The 26,262-nt window shown below is 44.1% G+C and overlaps 1 protein-coding gene across 4 annotated transcripts in view; it reads left to right on the top strand.

The window, feature by feature from the left end:
• LOC110490894 (collagen alpha-1(XI) chain) overlaps positions 1-26,262 on the top strand; it is a 177,949-nt gene that overhangs the window by 101,972 nt on the left and 49,715 nt on the right. For all 4 annotated transcript variants that reach the window (XM_036945700.1, XM_036945699.1, XM_036945698.1 and 1 more), the window contains 5 exons: positions 3,989-4,078; positions 14,708-14,761; positions 21,004-21,219; positions 25,257-25,364; positions 25,490-25,597. In XM_036945700.1, coding sequence (XP_036801595.1) covers positions 3,989-4,078; positions 14,708-14,761; positions 21,004-21,219; positions 25,257-25,364; positions 25,490-25,597 — 576 coding nt within the window. The remainder of the gene's footprint in view (positions 1-3,988; positions 4,079-14,707; positions 14,762-21,003; positions 21,220-25,256; positions 25,365-25,489; positions 25,598-26,262) is intronic.

Raw genomic sequence — 26,262 nt, 5'->3', positions numbered from 1 at the left:
CTACCACCAGGTCCTAGGCATCAGTTACAATGCCTCCAGAAGAAAATCACTACACTTGACTTTTTTCACACATTTCGTTGTGTTACATCCTGAATTTAAAATATAAAAAATCATGTGTCACTGGCCTACACCCAATTCCCCGTGATGTCAAAGGGGAACTATATTTTTCAAAATGTCTGCAAAATCATTAAAAATGGAAAGCTGAAATATATTGAGTCAATAAGTATTTGTTATGGCAAGCCTAAACATTTTCTTAACAAGTCACATAATATGTCGCATGGACTCACTCTGTGTGCAATAATAGTGTTTAACATGATTTTTGAATTACTTACAGTACCTCATCTCTGTATCCCACACATACTGTAAGGTCCCTCAGTCGAGCAATTTATTTTAAACACAGATTCAACCACAAAGCCCGTGCAGGGTTTCCAATGCCTCAAATAAATCAAATCAAATCAAATCAAATTTTATTTGTCACATACACATGGTTAGCAGATGTTAATGCGAGTGTAGCGAAATGCTTGTGCTTCTAGTTCCGACAATGCAGTAATAACCAACAAGTAATCTATCTAACAATTCCAAAACTACTGTCTTGTACACAGTGTAAGGGGATAAAGAATATGTACATAAGGATATATGAATGAGTGATGGTACAGAGCAGCATAGGCAAGATACAGTAGATGGTATCGAGTACAGTATGTACAAATGAGATGAGTATGTAAACAAAGTGGCATAGTATAAAGTGGCTAGTGATACATGTATTACATAAGGATACAGTCGATGATATAGAGTACAGTATATACGTATGCATATGAGATGAATAATGTAGGGTAAGTAACATTATATAAGGTAGCATTGTTTAAAGTGGCTAGTGATATATTTACATAATTTCCCATCAATTCCCATTATTAAAGTGGCTGGAGTTGAGTCAGTGTCAGTGTGTTGGCAGCAGCCACTCAATGTTAGTGGTGGCTGTTTAACAGTCTGATGGCCTTGAGATAGAAGCTGTTTTTCAGTCTCTCGGTCCCAGCTTTGATGCACCTGTACTGACCTCGCCTTCTGGATAATAGCGGGGTGAACAGGCAGTGGCTCGGGTGGTTGATGTCCTTGATGATCTTTATGGCCTTCCTGTGACATCGGGTGGTGTAGGTATCCTGGAGGGCAGGTAGTTTGCCCCCGGTGATGCGTTGTGCAGACCTCACTACCCTCTGGAGAGCCTTACGGTTGAGGGCGGAGCAGTTGCCGTACCAGGCGGTGATACAGCCCGCCAGGATGCTCTCGATTGTGCATCTGTAGAAGTTTGTGAGTGCTTATGGTGACAAGCCGAATTTCTTCAGCCTCCTGAGGTTGAAGAGGCGCTGCTGCGCCTTCTTCACAATGCTGTCTGTGTGAGTGGACCAATTCAGTTTGTCTGTGATGTGTATGCCGAGGAACTTAAAACTTGCTACCCTCTCCACTACTGTTCCATCGATGTGGATAGGGGGGTGTTCCTGTTTTACTGTTTTGGCTTAAATCTACTTGTCTAGCAATGATCAACAACCAATTCGACAGAACTTGAAGAATTTTGAAAAGAATAATGACCAAATGTTGCTCAATCCAGTTCTGGAAAGCTCTTAGAGACTTACCCAGAAAAACTTACAGCTGTAATTGCTGCCAAATGTGCTTTTACAAAGTATTGACTCTGGGATGTGAATACAAAATGTCATATGTTTGTATTTAATTTTCACTAAATTAACAAACATTTCTAAAAACATGTTTTCACTTTCATCATTATGGGGTATTGTGTGTAAATGGGTGAGATACAAAAACAAATCTGTTTAACCCATGTTGAACTCAACAAAATGTGGAAGAAGTATGCAGTCTTCAGAATACTTTCGGACAGATCCTCTTAAATCTTAGCGAGCTACCTCTCTTTCTCTCTCTTTTCTCTCTCTTTTCTCTCTCTTTTCTCTCTCTCTCTCTCTCTCTCTCTCTGTCTCTCTCTCTGTCTCTCTCTCTCTCTGTCTCTCTCTCTGTCTCACTATTTATCTTTTTCCCTCTCTTTCTCTCTCTCTTTCGCTCTCTGTTTCTCTGTTTCTCTCTCTCTCTCTCTCTCTCTCTCTCGGGCTCACTATTTATATTTTTCCCTCTCTTTCTCTCTCTCTTTCTCTCTCTCTTTCTCTTTGTTTCTCTCTCTCTCTCTCTCTCTCTCTCTCTATCTCTCTCTCTTTCTCTTTCTCTCTCTCTCTGTCTCTCTCTCGCTCGCTCGCTCGCTCTCTGTGCCTCACTATTTATCTTTTACCCTCTCACTCTCTCTCTCTCATTTCTCTCTCTCACTTTCTCTATGTCTCCCAGTTAGCGGATAAACCAACTTCAGCCCGACAATAAAATAAAAGGCAGTCATGCTGCTAGTAATTGCTCTGATTCTAACCCCATCGACTCAGTCCCAGCACCATGATACGACTGCTACTGTTGTTGGCTGTGTTTGCTTTTGTTTTTGTTAACAGTCTCTTGTCCTCTAGGACTGTATTATAATAGTCTCTCAGCTAGTTGTCCTCTAGGCCTGTATTATAATAGTCTCTCAGCTAGTTGTCCTCTAGGCCTGTATTATAATAGTTGTCCTGTAGGCCTGTATTATAATAGTCTCTCAGCTAGTTGTCCTCTAGGACTGTATTATAATAGTCTCTCAGCTAGTTGTCCTCTAGGACTGTATTATAATAGTCTCTCAGCTTGTTGTCCTCTAGGACTGTATTATAATAGTCTCTCAGCTAGTTGTCCTCTAGGCCTGTATTATAATAGTCTCTCAGCTAGTTGTCCTCTAGGACTGTATTATAATAGTCTCTCAGCTAGTTGTCCTCTAGGCCTGTAGTATAATAGTCTGTCAGCTAGTTGTCCTCTAGGCCAGTATTATCATAGTTGTCCTCCAGGTCTGTATTTTAATAGTATCTCAGCTAGTTGTCCTCTAGGCCTGTATTATAATAGTCTCTCAGCTAGTTGTCCTCTAGGACTGTATTATAATAGTCTCTCAGCTAGTCGTCCTCTAGGACTGTATTATAATAGTCTCTCAGCTAGTTGTCCTCTGGGACTGTATTATAATAGTCTCTCAGCTAGTTGTCCTCTAGGACTGTATTATAATAGTCTCTCAGCTAGTTGTCCTCTAGGACTGTATTGTAATAGTCTCTCAGCTAGTTGTCCTCTAGGACTGTATTATAATAGTCTCTCAGCTAGTTGTCCTCTAGGCCTGTATTATAATAGTCTCGCAGCTAGTTGTCCTCTAGGCCTGTATTATGATAGTCTCTCAGCTAGTTGTCCTCTAGGCCAGGATTATAATAGTCTCTCAGCTAGTTGTCCTCTATGCCAGTATTATAATAGTATCTCAGCTAGTTGTCCTGTAGGCCTGTATTATAATAGTCTCTCAGCTAGTTGTCCTCTAGGCCTATATTATAATAGTTGTCCTCTAGGCCTGTATTATAATAGTTGTCCTCTAGGGCTGTATTATAATAGTCTCTCAGCTAGTTGTCCTCTAGGACTGTATTATAATAGTCTCTCAGCTAGTTGTCCTCTAGGCCTATATTATAATAGTTGTCCTCTAGGCCTGTATTATAATAGTTGTCCTCTAGGGCTGTATTATAATAGTCTCTCAGCGAGTTGTCCTCTTGGACTGTATTACAGTAGTGTTTGATGTGAAGTTTATGCATTTTGTAGCGTTGTTCCTTATCAGAATAAAGAAACGTCCATGCCATTGATTAGCACAGGGCTTTGATATCGATGCTGTCAGAACTAAAGCATCACCTCAAAGTGCAACATGTGCAATGTTCTGTCATGATGTCAAAATGGGAAACATGAGAATAAAGCATTTTGTTTTTCTCTCTTCGTTCGCCAGGTAACATCAGGAAGGCTGTAGAATGGAAGTGAAATGAACACAGCAGAAAGGATATTAAAAAATATCTTAGCATGGTGCAGCTGGCCACCTCTCATCCTGTCCTCTGCTGTATGTTGGTGTCTGTAGGGAGACCCCGGGCCCCAGGGAGCCTCCGGTAAGGACGGTCCTGCTGGTCTACGAGGATTCCCAGGAGAGAGAGGTCTGCCCGGCGCGTCGGTAAGAAACACCCCAACCTTCAACACGCTCCCTTCTGTTACATATTCCCCCCTATATTCACTGACAATGACCGACAGACCTCCACCCGTGACTAATGAACCAGTATCAATGTAGAGATATTCATCTCATTAGACTCATAGAGGGGGGACGTCACCCAACCATCAATCTACCGCAGGGAAACTCAAAGAGACGTGTTACAAATGAACAGGTCCCCTTGAATAGGCTTCCCACCGACCGGCCGACACCACTGTTTTCAACAACGGCCGCTGACGTTTGATTTTGTAAATGAAAACATCTGCCCCCCCCCGCCCAAAACAAAAGCTATGTCCTGCTCCTTCCCTGACTCTTCCTAAATGTTTGTATTTTACACGGCTCATTTGTCCGAATTTTTTGAAATCATAAACAGCAAAGTATTTAGAGGCTTTTTTTCATGTTTTTTTTTTTTTTCACTCCTATTCCTGACTTAACCCTCCAAGACAATGTTCTGTAGGACCCTGGTACCCAGCCAGGCTCCAAGACAATGTACTGTAGGACCCTGGTACCCAGCCAGGCTCCAAGACAATGTGCTGTAGAACATCGGTACCCAGCCAGGCTCCAAGACAATGTGCTGTAGGACCCTGGTACCCAGCCAGGCTCGAAGACAATGTACTGTAGGATGTTGGTACCCAGCCAGGCTCCAAGACAATGTTCTGTAGGATGTTGGTACCCAGCCAGGCTCCAAGACAATGTGCTGTAGGACCCTGGTACCCAGCCAGGCTCCAAGACAATGTTCTGTAGAACGTTGGTACCCAGCCAGGCTCCAAGACAATGTTCTGTAGGACCCTGGTACCCAGCCAGGCTCCAAGACAATGTGTTGTAGGACCCTGGTACCCAGCCAGGCTCCAAGACAATGTTCTGTAGGACCCTGGTACCCAGCCAGGCTCCAAGACAATGTGCTGTAGGATGTTGGTACCCAGCCAGGCTCCAAGACAATGTGCTGTAGGATGTTGGTACCCAGCCAGGCTCCAAGACAATGCACTGTAGGACCCTGGTACCCAGCCAGGCTCCAAGACAATGTGCTGTAGGACGTTGGTACCCAGCCAGGCACCAAGACAATGTGCTGTAGGATGTTGGTACCCAGCCAGGCTCCAAGAAAATGTGCTGTAGAACATCGGTACCCAGCCAGGCTCCAAGACAATGTGCTGTAGAACATCGGTACCCAGCCAGGCTCTAATGAGTCTCTCTCTGTCTCTCTCTCTCCTGAATGACAAATGGATGGATGGGTGAACATTGTGCACCTTACTTCACAATGTAATTTAAATTAGGCCTAACTGAATGATAAGGAGGATGAAAATGGTGATTTAATTAACAAAGAAAAAAGTGTAGTAATGAGTTTGTGTTAAGACTATTTATAAACAGCAAATAATTTAACTTTGTGCCTTGGGGGTTGATACCATTGTCTTTTATGTTTTACGTTGTTGAAAGAAGCTGTTATGGGACTGATTTATTTACCTATAACACTATTACTAATAAGATGTATTTGAAGGGAAATGAAAACACCCTATGTGTTGCAGCAGGCCTTCAGAATAACGCAAAACATGTCCTTGACTCTATCCAACTTGATGAACGGGAAACAAACCATGCCACTCAGCCTGCACAGCCGTCCCATCGAAACTACAACTAAACCCAAAACGAATTTCACACATAATAATAGTTAGCCTATAGACAATATTAAATTAACAATAATCTGATGAGTGACAATATTAGGCCTAACAGTTGTCAAATTGTACACGAAGAGATGTAATTGACAGATGCAGGAAAAGGACCATCACTTTATCAAGTCCTCCTTCGGAGGCACATGCAGGTTAAACATTGTGATTTCATATATAGTGCCAGAAAGATAATATTCTGCAGTTTCTATTATACAGCACTTACCTTTGTCAAATAACTCTCAAAATTCAAGAGGTGTAGCTCTATTTACAAATGTCACTTTCCAAGAATATCCAGGCTGTCCCTACATTCAGCACATGACCCACTGTCTCTACATTCAGCACATGACCCACTGTCTCTCCATTCAGCACATGACCCACTGTCTCTACATTCAGCACATGACCCACTATCTATACATTCAGCACATGACCCACTGTATCTACATTCAGCACATGACCCACTGTCTCTACATTCAGCACAAGACCCACTGTCTCTACATTCAGCACATGACCCACTGTATCTACATTCAGCACATGACCCACTGTCTCTACATTCAGCACAAGACCCACTGTCTCTACATTCAGCACATGACCACTCCACTGTCCCTACTTTCAGCACATGACCCACTGTCTCTACATTCAGCACATGACCCACTGTCTCTACATTCAGCACATTACCCACTGTCTCTACATTCAGCACATGACCCACTGTCTCTACATTCAGCACATGACCCACTGTCCCTACATTCAGCACATGACCCACTGTCTCTCCATTCAGCATATGACCAACTGTCTCTACATTCAGCACATGACCCACTGTCTCTACATTCAGCACATGACCCACTGTCCCTACATTCAGCACATGACCCACTGTCTCTATATTCAGCACATGACCCACTGTCTCTACATTCAGCACATGACCACTCCACTGTCTCTACATTCAGCACATGACCCACTGTCCCTGCATTCAGCACATGACCCACTGTCTCTACATTCAGCACATGACCACTCCACTGTCTCTACATTCAGCACATGATCCACTGTCTCTACATTCAGCACATGACCCACTGTCACTACATTCAGCACATGACCCACTGTCTCTACATTCAGCACATGACCCACTGTCCCTACATTCAGCACATGACCACTCCACTGTCCCTACATTCAGCACATGACCACTCCACTGTCTCTACATTCAGCACATGACCACTCCACTGTCTCTACATTCAGCACATGACCCACAGTCTCTACATTCAGCACATGACCCACTGTCCCTACCTTCAGCACATGACCCACTGTCTCTACATTCAGCACATGACCCACTGTCTCTACATTCAGCACATGACCACTCCACTGTCTCTACATTCAGCACATGACCACTGTCCCTGCATTCAACACATGACCACTCCACTGTCCCTACATTCAGCACATGACCACTCCACTGTCCCTACATTCAGCACATGACCCACTGTCTCTCCATTCAGCACATGACCCACTGTCTCTACATTCAGCACATGACCCACTGTCCCTACATTCAGCACATGACCCACTGTCTCTATATTCAGCACATGACCCACTGTCTCTACATTCAGCACATGGCCACTCCACTGTCTCTACATTCAGCACATGACCCACTGTCCCTGCATTCAGCACATGACCCACTGTCACTACATTCAGCACATGACCCACTGTCTCTACATTCAGCACATGACCCACTGTCCCTACATTCAGCACATGACCACTCCACTGTCCCTACATTCAGCACATGACCCACTGTCTCTACATTCAGCACATGGCCACTCCACTGTCCCTACATTCAGCACATGACCCACTGTCTCTATATTCAGCACATGACCCACTGTCCCTACATTCAGCACATGACCACTCCACTGTCCCTACATTCAGCACATGACCCACTGTCTCTACATTCAGCACATGACCCACTGTCCCTACATTCAGCACATGACCACTCCACTGTCCCTACATTCAGCACATGACCACTTGCGTGTTTAGGAATACAGCAAATAATTTCCCCTCTGACCTGGCTGGTTATATTATAATGACATTATTTGAGTTTGTACTTAGTCAAAATAAGGTGTAGTAGGAGTTTATTAAGTACTATAACTCTATTACTAATCAAATGTCCAAATATAGCAGATCAAATGGGTTAAACTGTAATGTTTTTATTGGAAAGGAAAAGAAAATAGTCTATAGGCCTTTGCTTTTTTTCTAGGACTTTGTAGAATTATAAAAACATATCATTGACTCCATCTAAATAAATACATGTTTTTGTTATTCCCGTTTTATTGATACATTTTCACAAATATTTATTAACGCAAATAATCCTTTAGAATAGTTTATGAACTATTTATCAAGCGTTGGTGCTTATGCTTGATTCACCTTGTGGGATCATATGTATCTGATGCACATGCTAAAGGACGTTCTCTAGCGGGTACTGATAGGCTAAAGGACGTTCTCTAGCGGGTACTGATAGGCTAAAGGACGTTCTCTAGCGGGTACTGATAGGCTAAAGGAGACGCCCAGTAACGTTCTCTAGCGGGTACTGATAGGCTGAAAGAGACGCCCGGTAACGTTCTCTAGCGGGTACTGATAGGCTAAAGGACGTTCTCTAGCGGGTACTGATAGGCTGAAAGAGACGCCCGGTAACGTTCTCTAGCGGGTACTGATAGGCTGAAAGAGACGCCCAGTAACGTTCTCTAGCGGGTACTGATAGGCTGAAAGAGACACCCAGTAACGTTCTCTAGCAGGTACTGATAGGCTGAAAGAGATACCCGGTAACGTTCTCTAGCGGGTACTGATAGGCTGAAAGAGACGCCCAGTAACGTTCTCTAGCGGGTACTGATAGGCTGAAAGAGATACCCAGTAACGTTCTCTAGCGGGTACTGATAGGCTGAAAGAGACGCCCCGTAACGTTCTCTAGCGGGTACTGATAGGCTGAAAGAGACGCCCAGTAACGTTCTCTAGCGGGTACTGATAGGCTGAAAGAGACGCCCAGTAACGTTCTCTAGCGGGTACTGATAGGCTGAAAGAGACGCCCAGTAACGTTCTCTAGCGGGTACTGATAGGCTGAAAGAGACACCCAGTAACGTTCTCTAGCAGGTACTGATAGGCTGAAAGAGACACCCAGTAACGTTCTCTAGCGGGTACTGATATGCTAAAGGAGACACCCAGTAACGTTCTCTAGCGGGTACTGATATGCTAAAGGAGACGCCCAGTAACGTTCTCTAGCGGGTACTGATATGCTAAAGGAGACGCCCAGTAACGTTCTCTAGCGGGTACTGATATGCTAAAGGAGACGCCCAGTAACGTTCTCTAGCGGGTACTGATAGGCTAAAGGAGACGCCCAGTAACGTTCTCTAGCAGGTACTGATAGGCTGAAAGAGACGCCCAGTAACGTTCTCTAGCGGGTACTGATAGGCTGAAAGAGACGCCCAGTAACGTTCTCTAGCGGGTACTGATAGGCTGAAAGAGATACCCGGTAACGTTCTCTAGCAGGTACTGATAGGCTGAAAGAGATACCCAGTAACGTTCTCTAGCGGGTACTGATATGCTAAAGGAGACGCCCAGTAACGTTCTCTAGCGGGTACTGATAGGCTGAAAGAGACACCCAGTAACGTTCTCTAGCGGGTACTGATATGCTAAAGGAGACGCCCAGTAACGTTCTCTAGCGTGTACTGATATGCTAAAGGAGACGCCCAGTAACGTTCTCTAGCGGGTACTGATAGGCTGAAAGAGATACCCAGTAACGTTCTCTAGCGGGTACTGATATGCTAAAGGAGACGCCCAGTAACGTTCTCTAGCGGGTACTGATATGCTAAAGGAGACGCCCAGTAACGTTCTCTAGCGGGTACTGATATGCTAAAGGAGACGCCCAGTAACGTTCTCTAGCGGGTACTGATATGCTAAAGGAGACGCCCAGTAACGTTCTCTAGCGGGTACTGATAGGCTAAAGGAGACGCCCAGTAACGTTCTCTAGCAGGTACTGATAGGCTGAAAGAGACGCCCAGTAACGTTCTCTAGCGGGTACTGATAGGCTGAAAGAGACGCCCAGTAACGTTCTCTAGCGGGTACTGATAGGCTGAAAGAGATACCCGGTAACGTTCTCTAGCAGGTACTGATAGGCTGAAAGAGATACCCAGTAACGTTCTCTAGCGGGTACTGATATGCTAAAGGAGACGCCCAGTAACGTTCTCTAGCGGGTACTGATAGGCTGAAAGAGACACCCAGTAACGTTCTCTAGCGGGTACTGATATGCTAAAGGAGACGCCCAGTAACGTTCTCTAGCGGGTACTGATAGGCTGAAAGAGACACCCAGTAACGTTCTCTAGCGGGTACTGATAGGCTGAAAGAGATACCCAGTAACGTTCTCTAGCGGGTACTGATATGCTAAAGGAGACGCCCAGTAACGTTCTCTAGCGGGTACTGATAGGCTGAAAGAGACACCCAGTAACGTTCTCTAGCGGGTACTGATAGGCTGAAAGAGACACCCAGTAACGTTCTCTAGCAGGTACTGATAGGCTGAAAGAGACACCCAGTAACGTTCTCTAGCAGGTACTGATAGGCTGAAAGAGACACCCAGTAACGTTCTCTAGCGGGTACTGATAGGCTGAAAGAGATACCCAGTAACGTTCTCTAGCGGGTACTGATATGCTAAAGGAGACGCCCAGTAACGTTCTCTAGCGGGTACTGATAGGCTGAAAGAGATACCCGGTAACGTTCTCTAGCAGGTACTGATAGGCTGAAAGAGACACCCGGTTAACGTTCTCTAGCGGGTACTGATAGGCTGAAAGAGACACCCAGTAACGTTCTCTAGCGGGTACTGATAGGCTGAAAGAGATACCCGGTAACGTTCTCTAGCGGGTACTGATAGGCTGAAAGAGACACCCGGTAACGTTCTCTAGCAGGTACTGATAGGCTGAAAGAGACACCCAGTAACGTTCTCTAGCGGGTACTGATAGGCTGAAAGAGATACCCGGTAACGTTCTCTAGCGGGTACTGATAGGCTGAAAGAGATACCCGGTAACGTTCTCTAGCGGGTACTGATAGGCTGAAAGAGACACCCAGTAACGTTCTCTAGCGGGTACTGATAGGCTGAAAGAGACACCCGGTAACGTTCTCTAGCAGGTACTGATAGGCTGAAAGAGACACCCAGTAACGTTCTCTAGCGGGTACTGATAGGCTGAAAGAGACACCCAGTAACGTTCTCTAGCGGGTACTGATAGGCTGAAAGAGACACCCAGTAACGTTCTCTAGCGGGTACTGATAGGCTGAAAGGCCAGGTGTGGTGTTGAAGAGAAATATAATAATTGTGTACTATAGCTCTGGATCAAACTCCTGTTTCAACCCAAAGACTTGGGCCTGTGTCCCAAATGGCAGCCTATTCCCTGTAAGTTCTGGTCAAAAGAAGTGCACTAGATTGGGAATAGGGTGCGATTTGGGACAAAGCCAGCCTCTAGGACCCATTTCTTTTTTCAACAAGCACTTTTGGGGGAAATGTTCTTTGTTTTGTTGTATGCATTATTTAATATATTATCGAGCCACTGTTCCACACGAAGCCAAGGTCAATCTCAGCAGGCGAGAAGCTACCCATGGTTGTCATTTAGTCTCTCACTGCAACGCCCCAGGACTAATTACTGAATACTGCCATGTGTGTTGCTGAGCCTTAGGGAGCCAATCAGCAATCACACACACACACACACACTGGAGGTTACACACACACACACACACACACACACACACACACACACACACACACACACACACACACACACACACACACACACACACACACACACGTTTATTTCAGAACTTCTGTTTTATTGTGCTTTTGATGAGAAAGTGCCCGAGGGGAAAATAAATACTTGTCCTGGTAGAGTAGGAAGAAAATGCAACCTCGCTCTCGACACATACCTACACACATCTACACGCACGTACACACACCTACACGCACCTACACGCACCTACACACACCTACACGCACCTACACGCACCTACACACACCTACACGCACGTACACGCACCTACACGCACCTGCACATACCTACACGCACCTGCACATACCTACACACATCTACACGCACGTACACGCACCTACACGCACCTACACGCACCTACACGCACCTACACGCACGTACACACACCTACACACACCTACACGCACCTACACACATCTACACGCACGTACACGCACCTACACGCACCTACACGCACCTACACACATCTACACGCACGTACACACACCTACACACACCTACACACACCTACACACATCTACACGCACGTACACACACCTACACGCACGTACACGCACCTACACGCACCTACACACACCTGCACATACCTACACACATCTACACGCACGTACACACACCTACACGCACCTACACGCACCTACACACACCTACACGCACGTACACGCACCTACACGCACCTACACGCACCTGCACATACCTACACGCACCTACACATACCTACACACGCCTAAACACACCTACGCACACCTACACACACCTACACACACCTAAACACACCTACACACATACACACACCTTTTCTCCCATTCAGATCAATGACGCTCAGAAACTTATGTGACTGACTAACCATGGTGACACTTTACACTGTCTGACTGGGACAGGAGTTATACCCCTCAAAACTGACTGACTGTCTGACTGGGACAGGAGTTATACCACTCAATACTGACTGACTGTCTGACTGGGACAGGAGTTATACCACTCAATACTGACTGACTGTCTGACTGGGACAGGAGTTATACCCCTCAATACTGACTGACTGGGACAGGAGTTATACCCCTCAATACTGACTGACTGTCTGACTGGGACAGGAGTTATACCACTCAATACTGACTGACTGGGACAGGAGTTATACCACTCAATACTGACTGACTGGGACAGGAGTTATACCCCTCAATACTGACTGACTGGGACAGGAGTTATACCCCTCAATACTGACTGACTGGGACAGGAGTTATACCCCTCAATACTGACTGACTGGGACAGGAGTTATACCCCTCAATACTGACTGACTGGGACAGGAGTTATACCACTCAATAATGTCTGACTGGGACAGGAGTTATACCCCTCAATACTGACTGACTGGGACAGGAGTTATACCCCTCAATACAGACTGACTGGGACAGGAGTTATACCCCTCAATACTGACTGACTGGGACAGGAGTTATACCACTCAATAATGTCTGACTGGGACAGGAGTTATACCCCTCAATACTGACTGACTGGGAAAGGAGTTATACCCCGCAATACTGACTGACTGTCTGATTGAGACAGGAGTTATACCACTTGTTGTATGTTTGGCTATGCCGGATTAAGTGACATGACATGCTATTCTATAAAATCCTTTCTCTGTAATTAATATTACCTGATTGAGCTAATCATGTAAATGTAATTAACTAGAGAGTCGGGGAACCACAAAATAATATTTTTTGAGCTGTTATCTTCCGAATAAACTTTTAAAGACCTGGTAATCTTTTATATCAATAGCGGTCAATATTAATCGTCACCTTATTTCACTCTCATCTGAAAGTTGTAAATTCTTGGTTATGCTCAAGAACCCTGGCTAACAAGTTGAATCAGCAATTCAAAATTCGGTTTAATAATTTATTCACTAAATACCTAACTAATCACACAGAATTACATATACACAGAATGAAACATACCTTGATTACAAATTATGTCATAAAGGAAAACGTTCCTAGCGGAGGGAACGGATATGACAGCTGGTTACACAAAGAAAGGGTCTGGGATTGAGTGAAAGAGCGGGAAGACTGAAGAACAAAGGGAGAAGCGATGTCTATCGGGCCGTAGGCAGCTACTCTATCGTAAATACAGAATCTGTCTCTATCGTAAATACAGAATATTATGCATTCTAAATTACCGCCCATTTGGAAAAGGAAAATGCAATAAATATTTACTCTGAGCTGCGCTTCAATAGGTTGGTGGTAGATGGATGGCCGTGTTGCCCAACAGAGTCCTTTGTCCTTTGAAGAGTGTCTCTGGTGGTGAACGGGAAACGTTGTAGTGTCGTCGTTGTGTGGTAGACGGGATACTCTGTCCGTCCTTTCCTAGCCCACATTTACAGCGGCCGCTGCTAACTCAACGGCTAGGAGGTATCACTTCTGTAGCGAATAAGAGTTCAAAGTTCATACCATTCGCAACCAAAGATCACACTGAGGTTGGCTTTGTTCATTAGTTATTATCTGAATCCTTCTGACATCGGACCGTCGTCCTAATGTACTCGGAACAGAAGGTTACATTTTCGTCATGGCTTTATATAGTGGACATAGAGAAGGGAGTGTTTCATAGTTTATAACCAATGTCTCTTCACAGAGGCGGGCCACTGACTGAGCAGAGCCATAACCTTATGAAAACCCAAATCTCTCATTTGGAAGCTAAAATTACATTTAATCTTTTCACAAATAATTTTATATTTAAACATTTGAAATGCACAACAATTCCATGTGAATCTGATAACTATAATGTGTACACTTTCCCAGATACAGTTTATGTCGTCATGTCATCAGTCATAATGTCTCAGATGACAACCGAACTGACATCATATTCATTAAGTACCAACACATATTTTCAACTGGTTCTATAACTGAAATGTTGTTCCTTTCCCTTACTTGTTTGATGTTCCCAGACTCTCTGTTTCACAAAGGCTATTCAAGAGTCCCTCATGTAGAGTCAAGAGAGAGGGAAGGGAGAAAGGTATTTATGGGGGGTGGGGGGTCATAAACCTTACCCACAGGCCAACGTCATGACACACTCAATACTGACTATCTGTCTGACTTGTAGGGACATTAAACACTGTCTATCAGGCTGTGTGTCTCTTTAGACATACTGTATCACTCTATCACTCTAATCCTTTTCTCTTCTCCTTCCAGGGTCCAGCTGGTTTGAAGGGAGGAGAAGGACCTCAGGGTCCATCAGGCCCCGTGGTAAGTAAACATCTGTCTGTCACCTACCACCACCTGTCTGTTGTTAATGTGAAGTATATACAGTACCTGACTGTTGTTAATGTGAAGTATATACAGTACCTGACTGTTGTTAATGTGAAGGGGATGTTTCGTCAGGTGTCAGAGGGTCTTCAGATATCAGGGTTACTGAGGGGGATAGTTCCATACCACTGTCAAGGATAAAAGTACAACACAGTGCGTCAGCCTAAGCTGTTCTTACTGTGTTGTTTTGGTTCTATTTTGGAGGTAGCCATTAGTCTAGGATCAATATTGTCTCACAGCAGGATGCAATGAAGATCCTTGTCCTAGTAGCCTAGCGGTTAAGAGCGTTGGGCCAGTAACTGAAAGGTCAATGGTTTGAAGAGGCGACAAGGTGAACAATCTGTCAATGTGCCCTTGAGCAAGGCACTTAACCTGTTCCTGTAAGTCGATCTGGATAGAAGAGTTTGCTAAATGGGAGTTCCCGAGTGGCGCAGTGGTCTAAGGTACTGCATCTCAGCACTAGAGGTGTCACTGGTTGACCCTGGTTCGATTCCAGGCTGTATCACAACCGTTTGTGATTGGGAGTCCCATAGAGCGGCGCACAGCCCAGCGTCATCCGGGTTTGGCCGGGGTAGGCTGTCATTGTAAATTAGAATTTGTTCTTAACTGAGTTGCCTAGTTAAATAAGAAATAAATACAAATAAAACATAAAATATTCTGTAATAATGACTCCCACCACTAGAGGGCTGTTTTATCCCTTGACGAATAGACAGGCAGGATCCCACCTATTTTCAGTGATAACTTCGGGGTCCTTGTTTCTAATTGCTTCGTCTGAACATACACTAGATTCATATTGTCACAGTGTAATGTCTCTTTAGATAGCTTGACAGTGGGCTCAAAGATTAGACCAGACATGTGAGGGTGGTCGGGGGGTGGTCGGGGGGTGGACTGAATTAGACTGTTTGAGGAAAACATGATTGTCATACTGATATGAAATTAATTCAATGTAACATATTGCTATTTCCAGTAGCAATGATTCCAATGCATACCCTGCTTCTGGGAAGTGAGTGTTTGATTTAACATTGTGATGTCTTGGGGTCGGTCGCAAGAGAAGCTAGAAATACCTAATGTGAAGCGGTCATGCAGGAAGTGAAATTGAAATTGGGATTGTTTGCTACCGGCCCATTGGTGATGCGCTCTGCTCCCAGCCTGTGAGGTGAATGAGAGCCCGGGTCCACTCCATACTGACTCACCCCGCTGTCTGAGCATCCAGACAGTCCCAAGTCCGGTGCAGTTTGTTTGTCATATGCACAGGAGTCACACGGTACACAGTACATTGAAATGCTTATTTTGCAGGTTCACTGTCGACAATCTCGATAGGTTTCCATCCATTTGGCGACAAATTTCCATGTGAATATTCTATAATCAGCATTGGGGCGGCAGGGTAGCCTAGTGGTTAGAGCGTTGGACTAGTAACCGAAAGGTTGCAAGTTCATATCCCCGAGCTGACAAGGTACAAATCTGTCGTTCTGCCCCTGAACAGGCAGTTAACCCACTGTTCCTAGGCCGTCATTGAAAATAAGAATTTGTTCTTAACTGACTTGCCTCGTTAAATAAAATAAAAAGAATATGTGAATTTTTCCACCAGTGACGTGTTTCCGCCAAGCAGACTTATTGCAGTGTGTGATGACATAGTGTGATGACATAGTGTGATGACATAGTGTGATGACATAGTGTGATGACATAGTGTGATGACATAGTGTGATGACATAGTGTGATGACATAGTGTGTTGACATAGTGTGATGACATAGTGTGATGACATAGTGCAAACAAAATGTACGTTTTCATGTGTCGAATAGAAATCGAAAGTTCAATGTGTTTCCATCGCATTTTCAACTCTACCGCTAGTTTTGTAACAAACACTTTTGCGTTAAATAGCAAATGTGCCAACAGCTCACAGACACAGTGCGGGTTGTCTAGTCCACGTCTAGTCTACGTCTTGTCTACGTCTAGTCCACGTCTAGTCCACGTCTAGTCCACGTCTAGTCCACGTCTAGTCCACGTCTAGTCTACGTCTAGTCTTCGTCTAGTCCACGTCTAGTCTACGTCTAGTCGTCGTGATGAGATTATTATGGATAAGAGCGAGTATATTTTTCATTTGTCAAACGGCAGTCAAGCATCGATCATCGTGTCATCAGAATAAGACCCTCGGTATTGATTGAAAAGGAGCATCTAGCTCATCACCTTGCCCTTTCAACACCCCGTGAAGTTCATTATAACTCATTTCAACTGTAGCCTAGTAAACTGCATGGTTTTCTAAGTCGTAGTGGAAGGACCACACACCATATTATCATGTGACTCCAAGTTTACTTCGACATGATGGTTATTATATCAATATTTGTGCATAAAGGCGCTTCAACTGACATTTCTTGCATAATATTATTTTACGACACAAAAAGATGTTTGAATGAACACATTATCTGTCTGCGTTTATACCATTTTACCTAAACAAAATAAGTTTTTATACGGTATGACTTTACTCACATAAAAACTGTGGATGTAAACGTGGTTAGTGTCACGATTCAGAGGAGATCTCCCAACCTGCCACCACTGGATGTGTCCCAACACTCTACACCACCTCCCTCCCCTTCCCAACCTGCCACTTGTAGTGCTACTGAGCTACGTACACAGCCAGTCAGACAGGATGTGTCCCAACACAGCTCTCACCTTGCTTCCTTCTCTTCGTTACCTGATCCGAGAGAACATTAAAAGTCGATCTAGTGGACACACTGGACACTTTAATAAATGGATCACTCGTCACTTTAAACAATGGATCACTAGTCACTTTAAACAATGGATCACTAGTCACTTTAAACAATGGATCACTAGTCACTTTAAACAATGGATCACTAGTCACTTTAAACAACGGCACTTTAAATAATGCCACTTTAAACAATGGATCACTCGTCACTTTAAACAAAGCCACTTTAAACAATGGATCACTAGTCACTTTAAACAAAGCCACTTTAAATAATGCTACTTTAAACAATGGATCACTAGTCACTTTAAACAAAGCCACTTTAAATAATGCCACTTTAAACAACGCCACTTCAATAATGTTTACATATATTACATTGCCTTGCAAAAATATTCACCCCCCTTGGCGTTTTTCCTATTTTATTGCCTTACAACCTGTCATTTAACTTGATTTTTATTTGGATTTCATGTAATGGACATACACAAAATAGTCCAAATTGGTGAAGTGAAATAAAAAAAATAACTTGTTTAAAAAAAATATATAAAAAAATAAACGGAAAACTGGTGCGTGCATATGTTCTCACCCATTTGCTATGAAGCCCCTAAATAAAATATGGTGCAACCATTTACCTTCAGAAGTCCACCTGTGTGCAAACTAAGTGTCACATGATCTGTCACATGATCTCAGTATATAGTCACCTTTTCTGAAAGGCCCCAGAGTCTGCAACACCACTAAGCAAGGGGCACCACCAAGCAAGCAGCACTATGAAGACCAAGGAGCTCTCCAAACAGTTCAGGGACACAGTTGTGGAGAAGTACAGATCAGGGTTGGGTTATAAAAAAAATATCAGAAACTTTGAACATCACACGGAGCACCATTAAATCAACATTTTTTTTAATGGAAAGAATATGGCACCACAGCAAACCTGCCAAGAGAGGGCCGCCCACCAAAACTCACAGACCAAAGATAACCCTGAAGGAGCTGCAAAGCTCCACAATGGAGATTGGAGTATCTGTCCATAGGACCACTTTAAAAAAATTAGCAAACATGTTTGGTATTCGCCAAAAGGCACGTGGGAGACTCCCCAAACATATGAAAGAAGGTACTCTAATCAGATGAGAATAAAATTGAGCTTTTTGGCCATCAAGGAAAACACTATGTCTGATGCAAACCCAACACATCCCATTACCCCAAGAATACCATCCCCACAGTGAAGCATGGTGGTGGTGTAATGCTTCTCGTTGGTGGAAGGAGAGGAGGACCAAAATGCAGCGTGTAAGTGTTCATCATGTTTTAATTTAACAAACTAAACACTACACAAAATCACAACGAAGAGAAAACTAAACAGTTCTGCCAGGTGAACAGACACTAAACAGAAATTAAACACCCACAACCAAAATGGGGAAAACAGGCTCCCTTAGTATGATTCTCATACTAGGCCAAACGCATAGAAATATAACAACATAGAAAAAATAACATAGACTACCCACCCCAACTCACGCCCTGACCAACCTAACACAAAGACATAACAAAGGAACTAAGGTCAGAACGTGACAGGTGGTGGCAGCATCGTGCTGTGGGGATGTTTTTCATTGGCAGGGACTGGGAAACTGGTCAGAATTGAAGGAATGATGGATGGTGCTAAATACAGGCATGTTCTAGAGGGAAACCTGTTTCAGTCTTCCAGAGATTTGAGACTGGGACAGAGGTTCACCTTCCCGCAGGACGATGACCCTAAGCATACTGCTAAAGCAACACTCGAGTGGTTTAAGGGGAAACATTAAATGTTTTGGAATGGCCTAGTCAAACCCCAGACCTCAATCCAATTGAGAATCTGTTTTATGACTTAAATTTCGCTGTACATCAGCTGAACCCATCCATCTTGAAGGAGCTGGAGCAGTTTTGCCTTGAAGAATGAGCAAAAATCCCAGTGGCTAGATGTGCCAAGCTCGTAGAAACATACTCCAAGAGACTTGCAGCTGTAATTGCTGCAAAAGGTGGCTCTACAAAGTATTCACTTTGGGGGGGGGGTTGAATAGTTATGCACGCTCAAGTTTTCCATTTTTTTTGTGTCTTATTTCTTGTTTGTTTCACAATAAAAATAAGTGGTAGGCATGTTGTGTAAATCAAATGATACAACCCCCCCCCCCCCAAAAAAAAAAAAAATATTTTAATTCCAGGATGTAAGGCAACAAAATAGGAAAATTGAGAAGGAGGGTGAATACTTTCACGAGCCACTCACTGTACATTACTCATATCACATTATATACTGTATTTTATACCATCTACTGCACCTTGCCTATCCCGCTCGGCCATCGCTCATTCATATATTTATATGTACATATTCTCATTCACCCCTTTAGATTTGTTTGATTACTTATTATTAGATTTGGTGTATAAGGTAGTTGTTGGGAATTGTTAGATAATTATTTGGATATTACTGCACTGTTGGAACTAGAAGCACAAGCATTTCCCTTCACTCGCATTAACATCCATTTAACTAACCATTTGTATGTGACCAATAAAAATGTGATTTGATTTTACACAGACTATCTAAACTTCTCCCTGAGGAAAGGAGACAAGAAAGACCAGCTATATAAGGGTATAGGCTCACACCCCGAGCCCATAGTGTTGTTGGGACATAGCCATATTCACTAACTGAGCTCCAGGCGACACCGACAGCCTCCCTCCCTGTTGGAACATTCGCTTGCTGTGCACCAGGCAGAGGCAGCATGTGAAGAGAAGAGCCCTGAAGACCTCAGCAGTCAGTCAGTTCCACACTCAGTAGTCAGATCACTCCTCAGGGCTAGATTACGACTACCTGCCAGACTGCCTGCTCCCTTCCGTCTCTCTCCCTCAATCTCTCTGAGACCTGCTGCTCAGTTCTGCTCAGAGAGGAGAGAGCTAATGATAATGCTTCTAAAGAAAAGGGAGAATGGCTCTGAGTGACTAAAAGCGAGACCCTCTTTCTTCAGAAATGACCCGTACTTTATTGCTGTTTTCTACGTTTTATACTGGCTGGATCATACAGTGCTTCTGAAAAAGGTTGATCTTTTCCATCGAGGTAGAAGCCATCAGCGGTTTTAATCATTCTAATGTTGGATTCTGATAGTCATTCTAGATGGCCTGATATATATATATATATATTTTAACATTAATTTAACTAGGCAAGTAAATTAAGAACAAATTCTTATTTTCAATGACGGCCTAGGAACAGTGGGTTAACTTCCATGTTCAGGGGCAGAACGACAGATTTTTACCTTGTCAGCTCGGGGATTCAATCGTGCAACCTTTCGGTTACTAGTCCAACGTTCTAACCACTAGGCTACCCTGCTGCCACGGTATATTATATTATAATATTTCACCCCACATTAAAAACTCAGAACTCTGAACTTGCATCTTTCCTCAATCATTATCTTTAAAGTGTGTTTGACTTCTTTCTCTCCATCTCTCTCTCTCATTCCCTCTCTCTCTCCATCGCAGGGCTCCCCTGGTGAGAGAGGTAGTGCTGGACCTGCTGGCCCAATCGGTCTGTCTGGTAGAACTGGCTCACAGGGGCCCCCAGGGCCTGCTGGAGAGAAGGGAGGGCCTGGTGAGAAAGGTCCTCAGGGACCATCTGGTCGTGACGGAGTCCAAGGCCCAGTGGGTCTGCCTGGCCCTGCCGGACCTCAGGGTCCACCCGGAGAGGACGGTGACAAGGTTAGTACCCTCGCTTTCTGTCTGTCTGTCTGTCTGTCTGTCTGTCTGTCTGTCTGTCTCTCTGTCTCTCTCTCCCTCTCTCTATCTGTCTCTCTCTCTCTATCTGTCTCTCTCTCTATCTGTCTCTCTCTCTATCTGTCTCTCTCTCTATCTGTCTCTCTCTCTCTCTCTCTGTCTCTCTCTGTCTCTCTGTCTCTCTCTCTCTCTCTCTCTCTCTCTCTCCCTGTCTCTCTCTCTCTATCTGTCTCTCTCTCTATCTGTCTCTCTCTCTATCTGTCTCTCTCTCTCTCTCTCTCTCCCTGTCTCTCTCATTCTCTCTATCTGTCTCTCTCTCTCTCTCTGTCTCTCTCTGTCTCTGGCTGTCTCTCCCTGTCTCTCCCTGTCTCTCCCTGTCTCTCCCTGTCTCTCCCTGTCTCTCGCTCTCTCTCTCTCTCTCTCTCTCTCTCTGTCTCTGTCTCTGTCTGTCTCTCTCTCTCTGTCTCTGTCTGCATATCCATCATCTTAAACAAACTGTACTTAGAAGATATATAAAGGGTAAAAACTGTGTCTGATTTATCTCCTGCTTTCTCCCAGAAGGTTACAATCCAGCCAGTCTATTAAGCTGCCAATCATACAGTATGTTTTTATTAAACCATCAAAAATCATCCAGCTAAACTCCAACACCATGCACACTTGTATTTGTAATTGCACATATATTTTGCAGGTAATTAACTAATTTGCCAATACACTGACAAGTGTTTTTTATATACAAGGTTGACATTTGGAAGTAGGTGTTTTGTAGATGTGTATGCCCTGTGTTATGTGTGTGTGTGTCCTGTGTTATGTGTGTGTCCTGTGTTATGTGTGTGTCCTGTGTGATGTGTGTGTCCTGTGTTATGTGTGTGTGTCCTGTGTGATGTGTGTCCTGTGTGGTGTGTGTGTGTGTGTTCCTTGTGATGAGTGTGTCCTGTGTGATGTGTGTGTCCTGTGTGGTGTGTGTGTCCTGTGTGATGTGTGTGTCCTGTGTGATGTGTGTGTCCTGTGTGGTGTGTGTGTCCTGTGTGATGTGTGTGTGATGTGTGTGTCCTGTGTGGTGTGTGTGTCCTGTGTGATGTGTGTGTCATGTGTGGTGTGTGTGTGTTCTGTGTGATGTGTGTGTCCTGTGTGATGTGTGTGTCCTGTGTGGTGTATGTGTCCTGTGTGATGTGTGTGTCCTGTGTTATGTGTGTGTGTCCTGTGTGATGTTTGTGTCCTGTGTGGTGTGTGTGTGTCCTGTGTGATGTGTGTGTGTTATGTGTGTGTCTGTGTTATGTGTGTGTGTTATGTGTGTGTGTCCTGTGGGATGTGTGTTTCCTGTGTTATGTGTGTATGCCCTGTGTGATGTGTGTATGCCCTATGTGATGTGTGTGTGCCCTATGTGATGTGTGTATGCCTTATGTGATGTGTGTATGCCCTATGTGATGTGTGTGTGTCCTGTGTGTGTGTATGCCCTGTGTGATGTGTGTGTGCTAGAGGTCGACCGATTATGATTTTTCAACACCAATACCGATTATTGGAGGACCAAAAACGCCAATAATGATTAATGGAGGACCAAAAACGCCGATACCGATTATTGGAGGACCAAAAACGCCGATACCGATTAATGGAGGACCAAAAACGCAGATAGCGATTAATGGAGGACCAAAAAACGCTGATACCGATTAATGGAGGACCAAAAACGTATGAAAGCTGGTGGTTCCTTTTAACATGAGACTTCAGTATTCCCAGGTAAGAAGTTTTAGGTTGTAGTTATTATAGGAATTATATGACTATTTCTCTCTCTACCATTTGTATTTCATATACCTTTGACCGTCGAATGTTCTTATAGGCACTTTAGTATTATATATAGTATTGCCAGTGTAACAGTACAGTTTCCGTCCCTCTCCTTGCTCCTACCTGGGCTCGAACCAGGAACACAACGACAACAGCCACCCTCGAAGCATCGTTACCCATGCAGAGCAAGGGGAACAACTACTCCAAGTCTCAGAGCGAGTGACCGATTGAAACGCTATTAGCGTGCACTCCGCTAACTAGCTAGCCATTTCACATTTCACGGTTACACCAGCCTCATCTCGGGAGTTGATGGGCTTGAAGTCATAAACAGCTCAATGCTTGAAGCATTGCGGAGAGCTGCTGGCAAAACGCACGAAAGTGCTGTTTGAATGAATGCTTACGAGCCTGTTGCTGCCTACCACCGCTCAGTCAGACTGCTCAATTAAATATCAAATCATAGACTTAATTATTATGATTATTTTTTATTTTTTTATTTCACCTTTATTTAACCAGGTAGGCTAGTTGAGAACAAGTTCTCATTTACAACTGCGACCTGGCCAAGATAAAGCATAGCAGTGTGAACAGACAACACATGGAGAGTTACACATGGAGAGTTACACATGGAGTAAACAATAAACAAGTCAATAACACAGTAGAATGAAAAAAAAGAGTCTATATACATTGTGTGCAAAAGGCATGAAGAGGTAGGCGAATATTTACAATTTTGCAGATTAACACTGGAGTGATAAATGATCAGATGGTCATGTGCAGGTAGAGATACTGGTGTGCAAAAGAGCAGAAAAGTAAATAAATATAAACAGTATGGGGATGAGGTAGGTAAATTGGGTGGGCTATTTACTGATGGACTATGTACAGCTGCAGCGATCGGTTAGCTGCTCAGATGTTTAAAGTTGGTGAGGGAGATAAAAGTCTCCAACTTTTATAACATAATTATAACACAATAACACACAGAAATACGAGCCTTTGGTCATTAATATGGTCGAATCCGTAAACCTTTCAATTCGAAAACAAAACGTGTTTTCTTTCAGTGAAATACGGAACCGTTCCTTATTTTATCTAATGGGTGGCATCCATCAGTCTAAATATTGCTGTTACATTGTACAACCTTCAATGTTATGTCATAATAATGTACAATTCTGGCAAATTAATTACAGTCTTTGTTAGGAAGAAATAGTCTTCACACAGTTCGCAACGAGCCAGGCGGCCCAATCTGCTGCATATACCCTGACTCTGTTGCACAGAACGCAAGAGAAGTGACACAATTTCCCTAATTATAAGAAATTCATGTTAGCAGGCAATATTAACTAAATATGCAGGTTTAAAAATATATACCTGTGTATTGATTTTAAAGAAAGGCATTGATATTTATGGTTAGGTTTGGTGCAACGACAGTGCTAAATCATCACCTGCTTGGCGAAGTAGGCTGTGATTCGATGAGAAATTAACAGGCACCGCATCGATTATTTGCAACGCAGGACGAACTAGATAAACATGTAATATCATCGACCATGTGTAGTAAACTAGTGATTATGTGAAGATTGATTCTTTTTTTGTAAGTTTAATGCTAGCTAGCAACTTACTTTGGCTTCTTGCTGCCCTCGCATAACAGGTAGTCAGCCTGCCACGCAGGCTCCTCGTGGAGTGTAATGTAATCGGCCCTAATTAATCGGCCATTCCGATTAATCGGTTGACCTCTAGTTGTCACAGATGCTATAATGGCACAGATACAACGATGAGTCGTCTATCTATCTCTATGGCCTGTATACACGTGTATCTGCTATTTCATTGGCTAGAATGGTCCCACCTGATCTCACCTCCTCCAATCTGCCTACCATCTTTTGAGAACATGCATTTCCATTGTTGGAGCAGGTGGTTAGAGGGTTGGACTAGTAACCGGGAAGGTTGCAATAACGAATCCCTGAGCTGACAAGGTAAAAATCTGTCGTTCTGCCCCTGAACAAGGCAGTTAGCCCACCGTTCCTAGGCCGTCATTGAAAATAAGAATTTGTTCTTAACTGACTTGCCTAGTTAAATAAAGGTGTCAAAATATGTATATACATTTTAAAAATCGGTGTCCAAAAATACCAAAATTAATCGGCCATTCCGATTAATCGGTCGACCTCTAGTGTGTGTCCTGTGTGATGTGTTTGTCCTGTGTTGTGATGTGTTTCCTGTGTTGTGATGTGTGTGTCCTGTGAGTGTGACGTGTGTCCTGTGTGTCCCAGGGAGAGGTTGGAGAGCCAGGTCAGAAGGGAAGCAAAGCAGACAAGGGGGAACAGGGTCCTCCCGGTCCAGCTGGTCTCCAGGGTCGCATCGGTGCTCCTGGACCTGCAGTGAGTACCTCTGTCTCTGTCCAGCCTTGGATCCACCTTAGCCCCATTGAAAGACACTCAGCTGCACCTCATACCGCTTTGCCATTAGCTCCATCAGTGTGTTACCATGGTCACTGTGTCCTCAGGGAGGTGATGGAGAGCCCGGTCCCAGGGGTCAGCAGGGGATGTTCGGACAGAAGGGAGACGAAGGATCCAGAGGTTTCCCCGGGCCCCCTGGTCCCATCGGTCTGCAGGTGGGTGGGGCCCCAAATGAACCCTCACACACCTAGCCATCACCTCTATAGTGTATTGGCTTATGGCATGTGAAAAGTCACACGCTTTGCAATAAGTAACTCCCCCCCCCCCCCCTCTTCTTCACACACAGTCACACATATGCACACACACACGCACGCGCACACACGCGCGCACACGCACACATTCAGTATGCACACACACAGGCTTAACCATGGAGCCCACTGGCAGTCATGCACAGCACCACCGTTTGATGTTTTCATTGTCTCTGTGAGTCTTCACGGGGTCTGTCATGCGCTGTGTTGTCTTCTGATGTTGTGCTGACCCATAGTCCCATTCATTGGCCACTGGCTGTTTAATCCGTCAATATTAAAATACCGCCATTAAAGACCAAATAGAAATCTTTTTTTTGTTGTGAAATGCCAGAGGTAAATGATCTGTTTTTAATCGTGTTAAGTTTCTTCACAATGAATTTCAGCAACTTGAGAGCATAGAGATGATAGCTAGAGAGATGATTCATAGAGAGATGAGATACACAGAGAGATGATACATAGAGAGATGATTCCTTAAGAGATGAATCCTAAAGGGATGATACCTTGAGAGATGATACCTAGAGAGAAGATACCTAGAGAGAAGATACCTAGAGAGGAGATACCTAAAGAGAGGA

The sequence above is a fragment of the Oncorhynchus mykiss genome, chromosome 15 (genome assembly GCF_013265735.2).
Source record: "Oncorhynchus mykiss isolate Arlee chromosome 15, USDA_OmykA_1.1, whole genome shotgun sequence".
Classification (NCBI taxonomy): Eukaryota; Metazoa; Chordata; class Actinopteri; order Salmoniformes; family Salmonidae; genus Oncorhynchus; species Oncorhynchus mykiss.
Note: the sequence above shows the minus strand (reverse complement) of the source record. Positions and strands in the feature narration are given on the sequence as shown.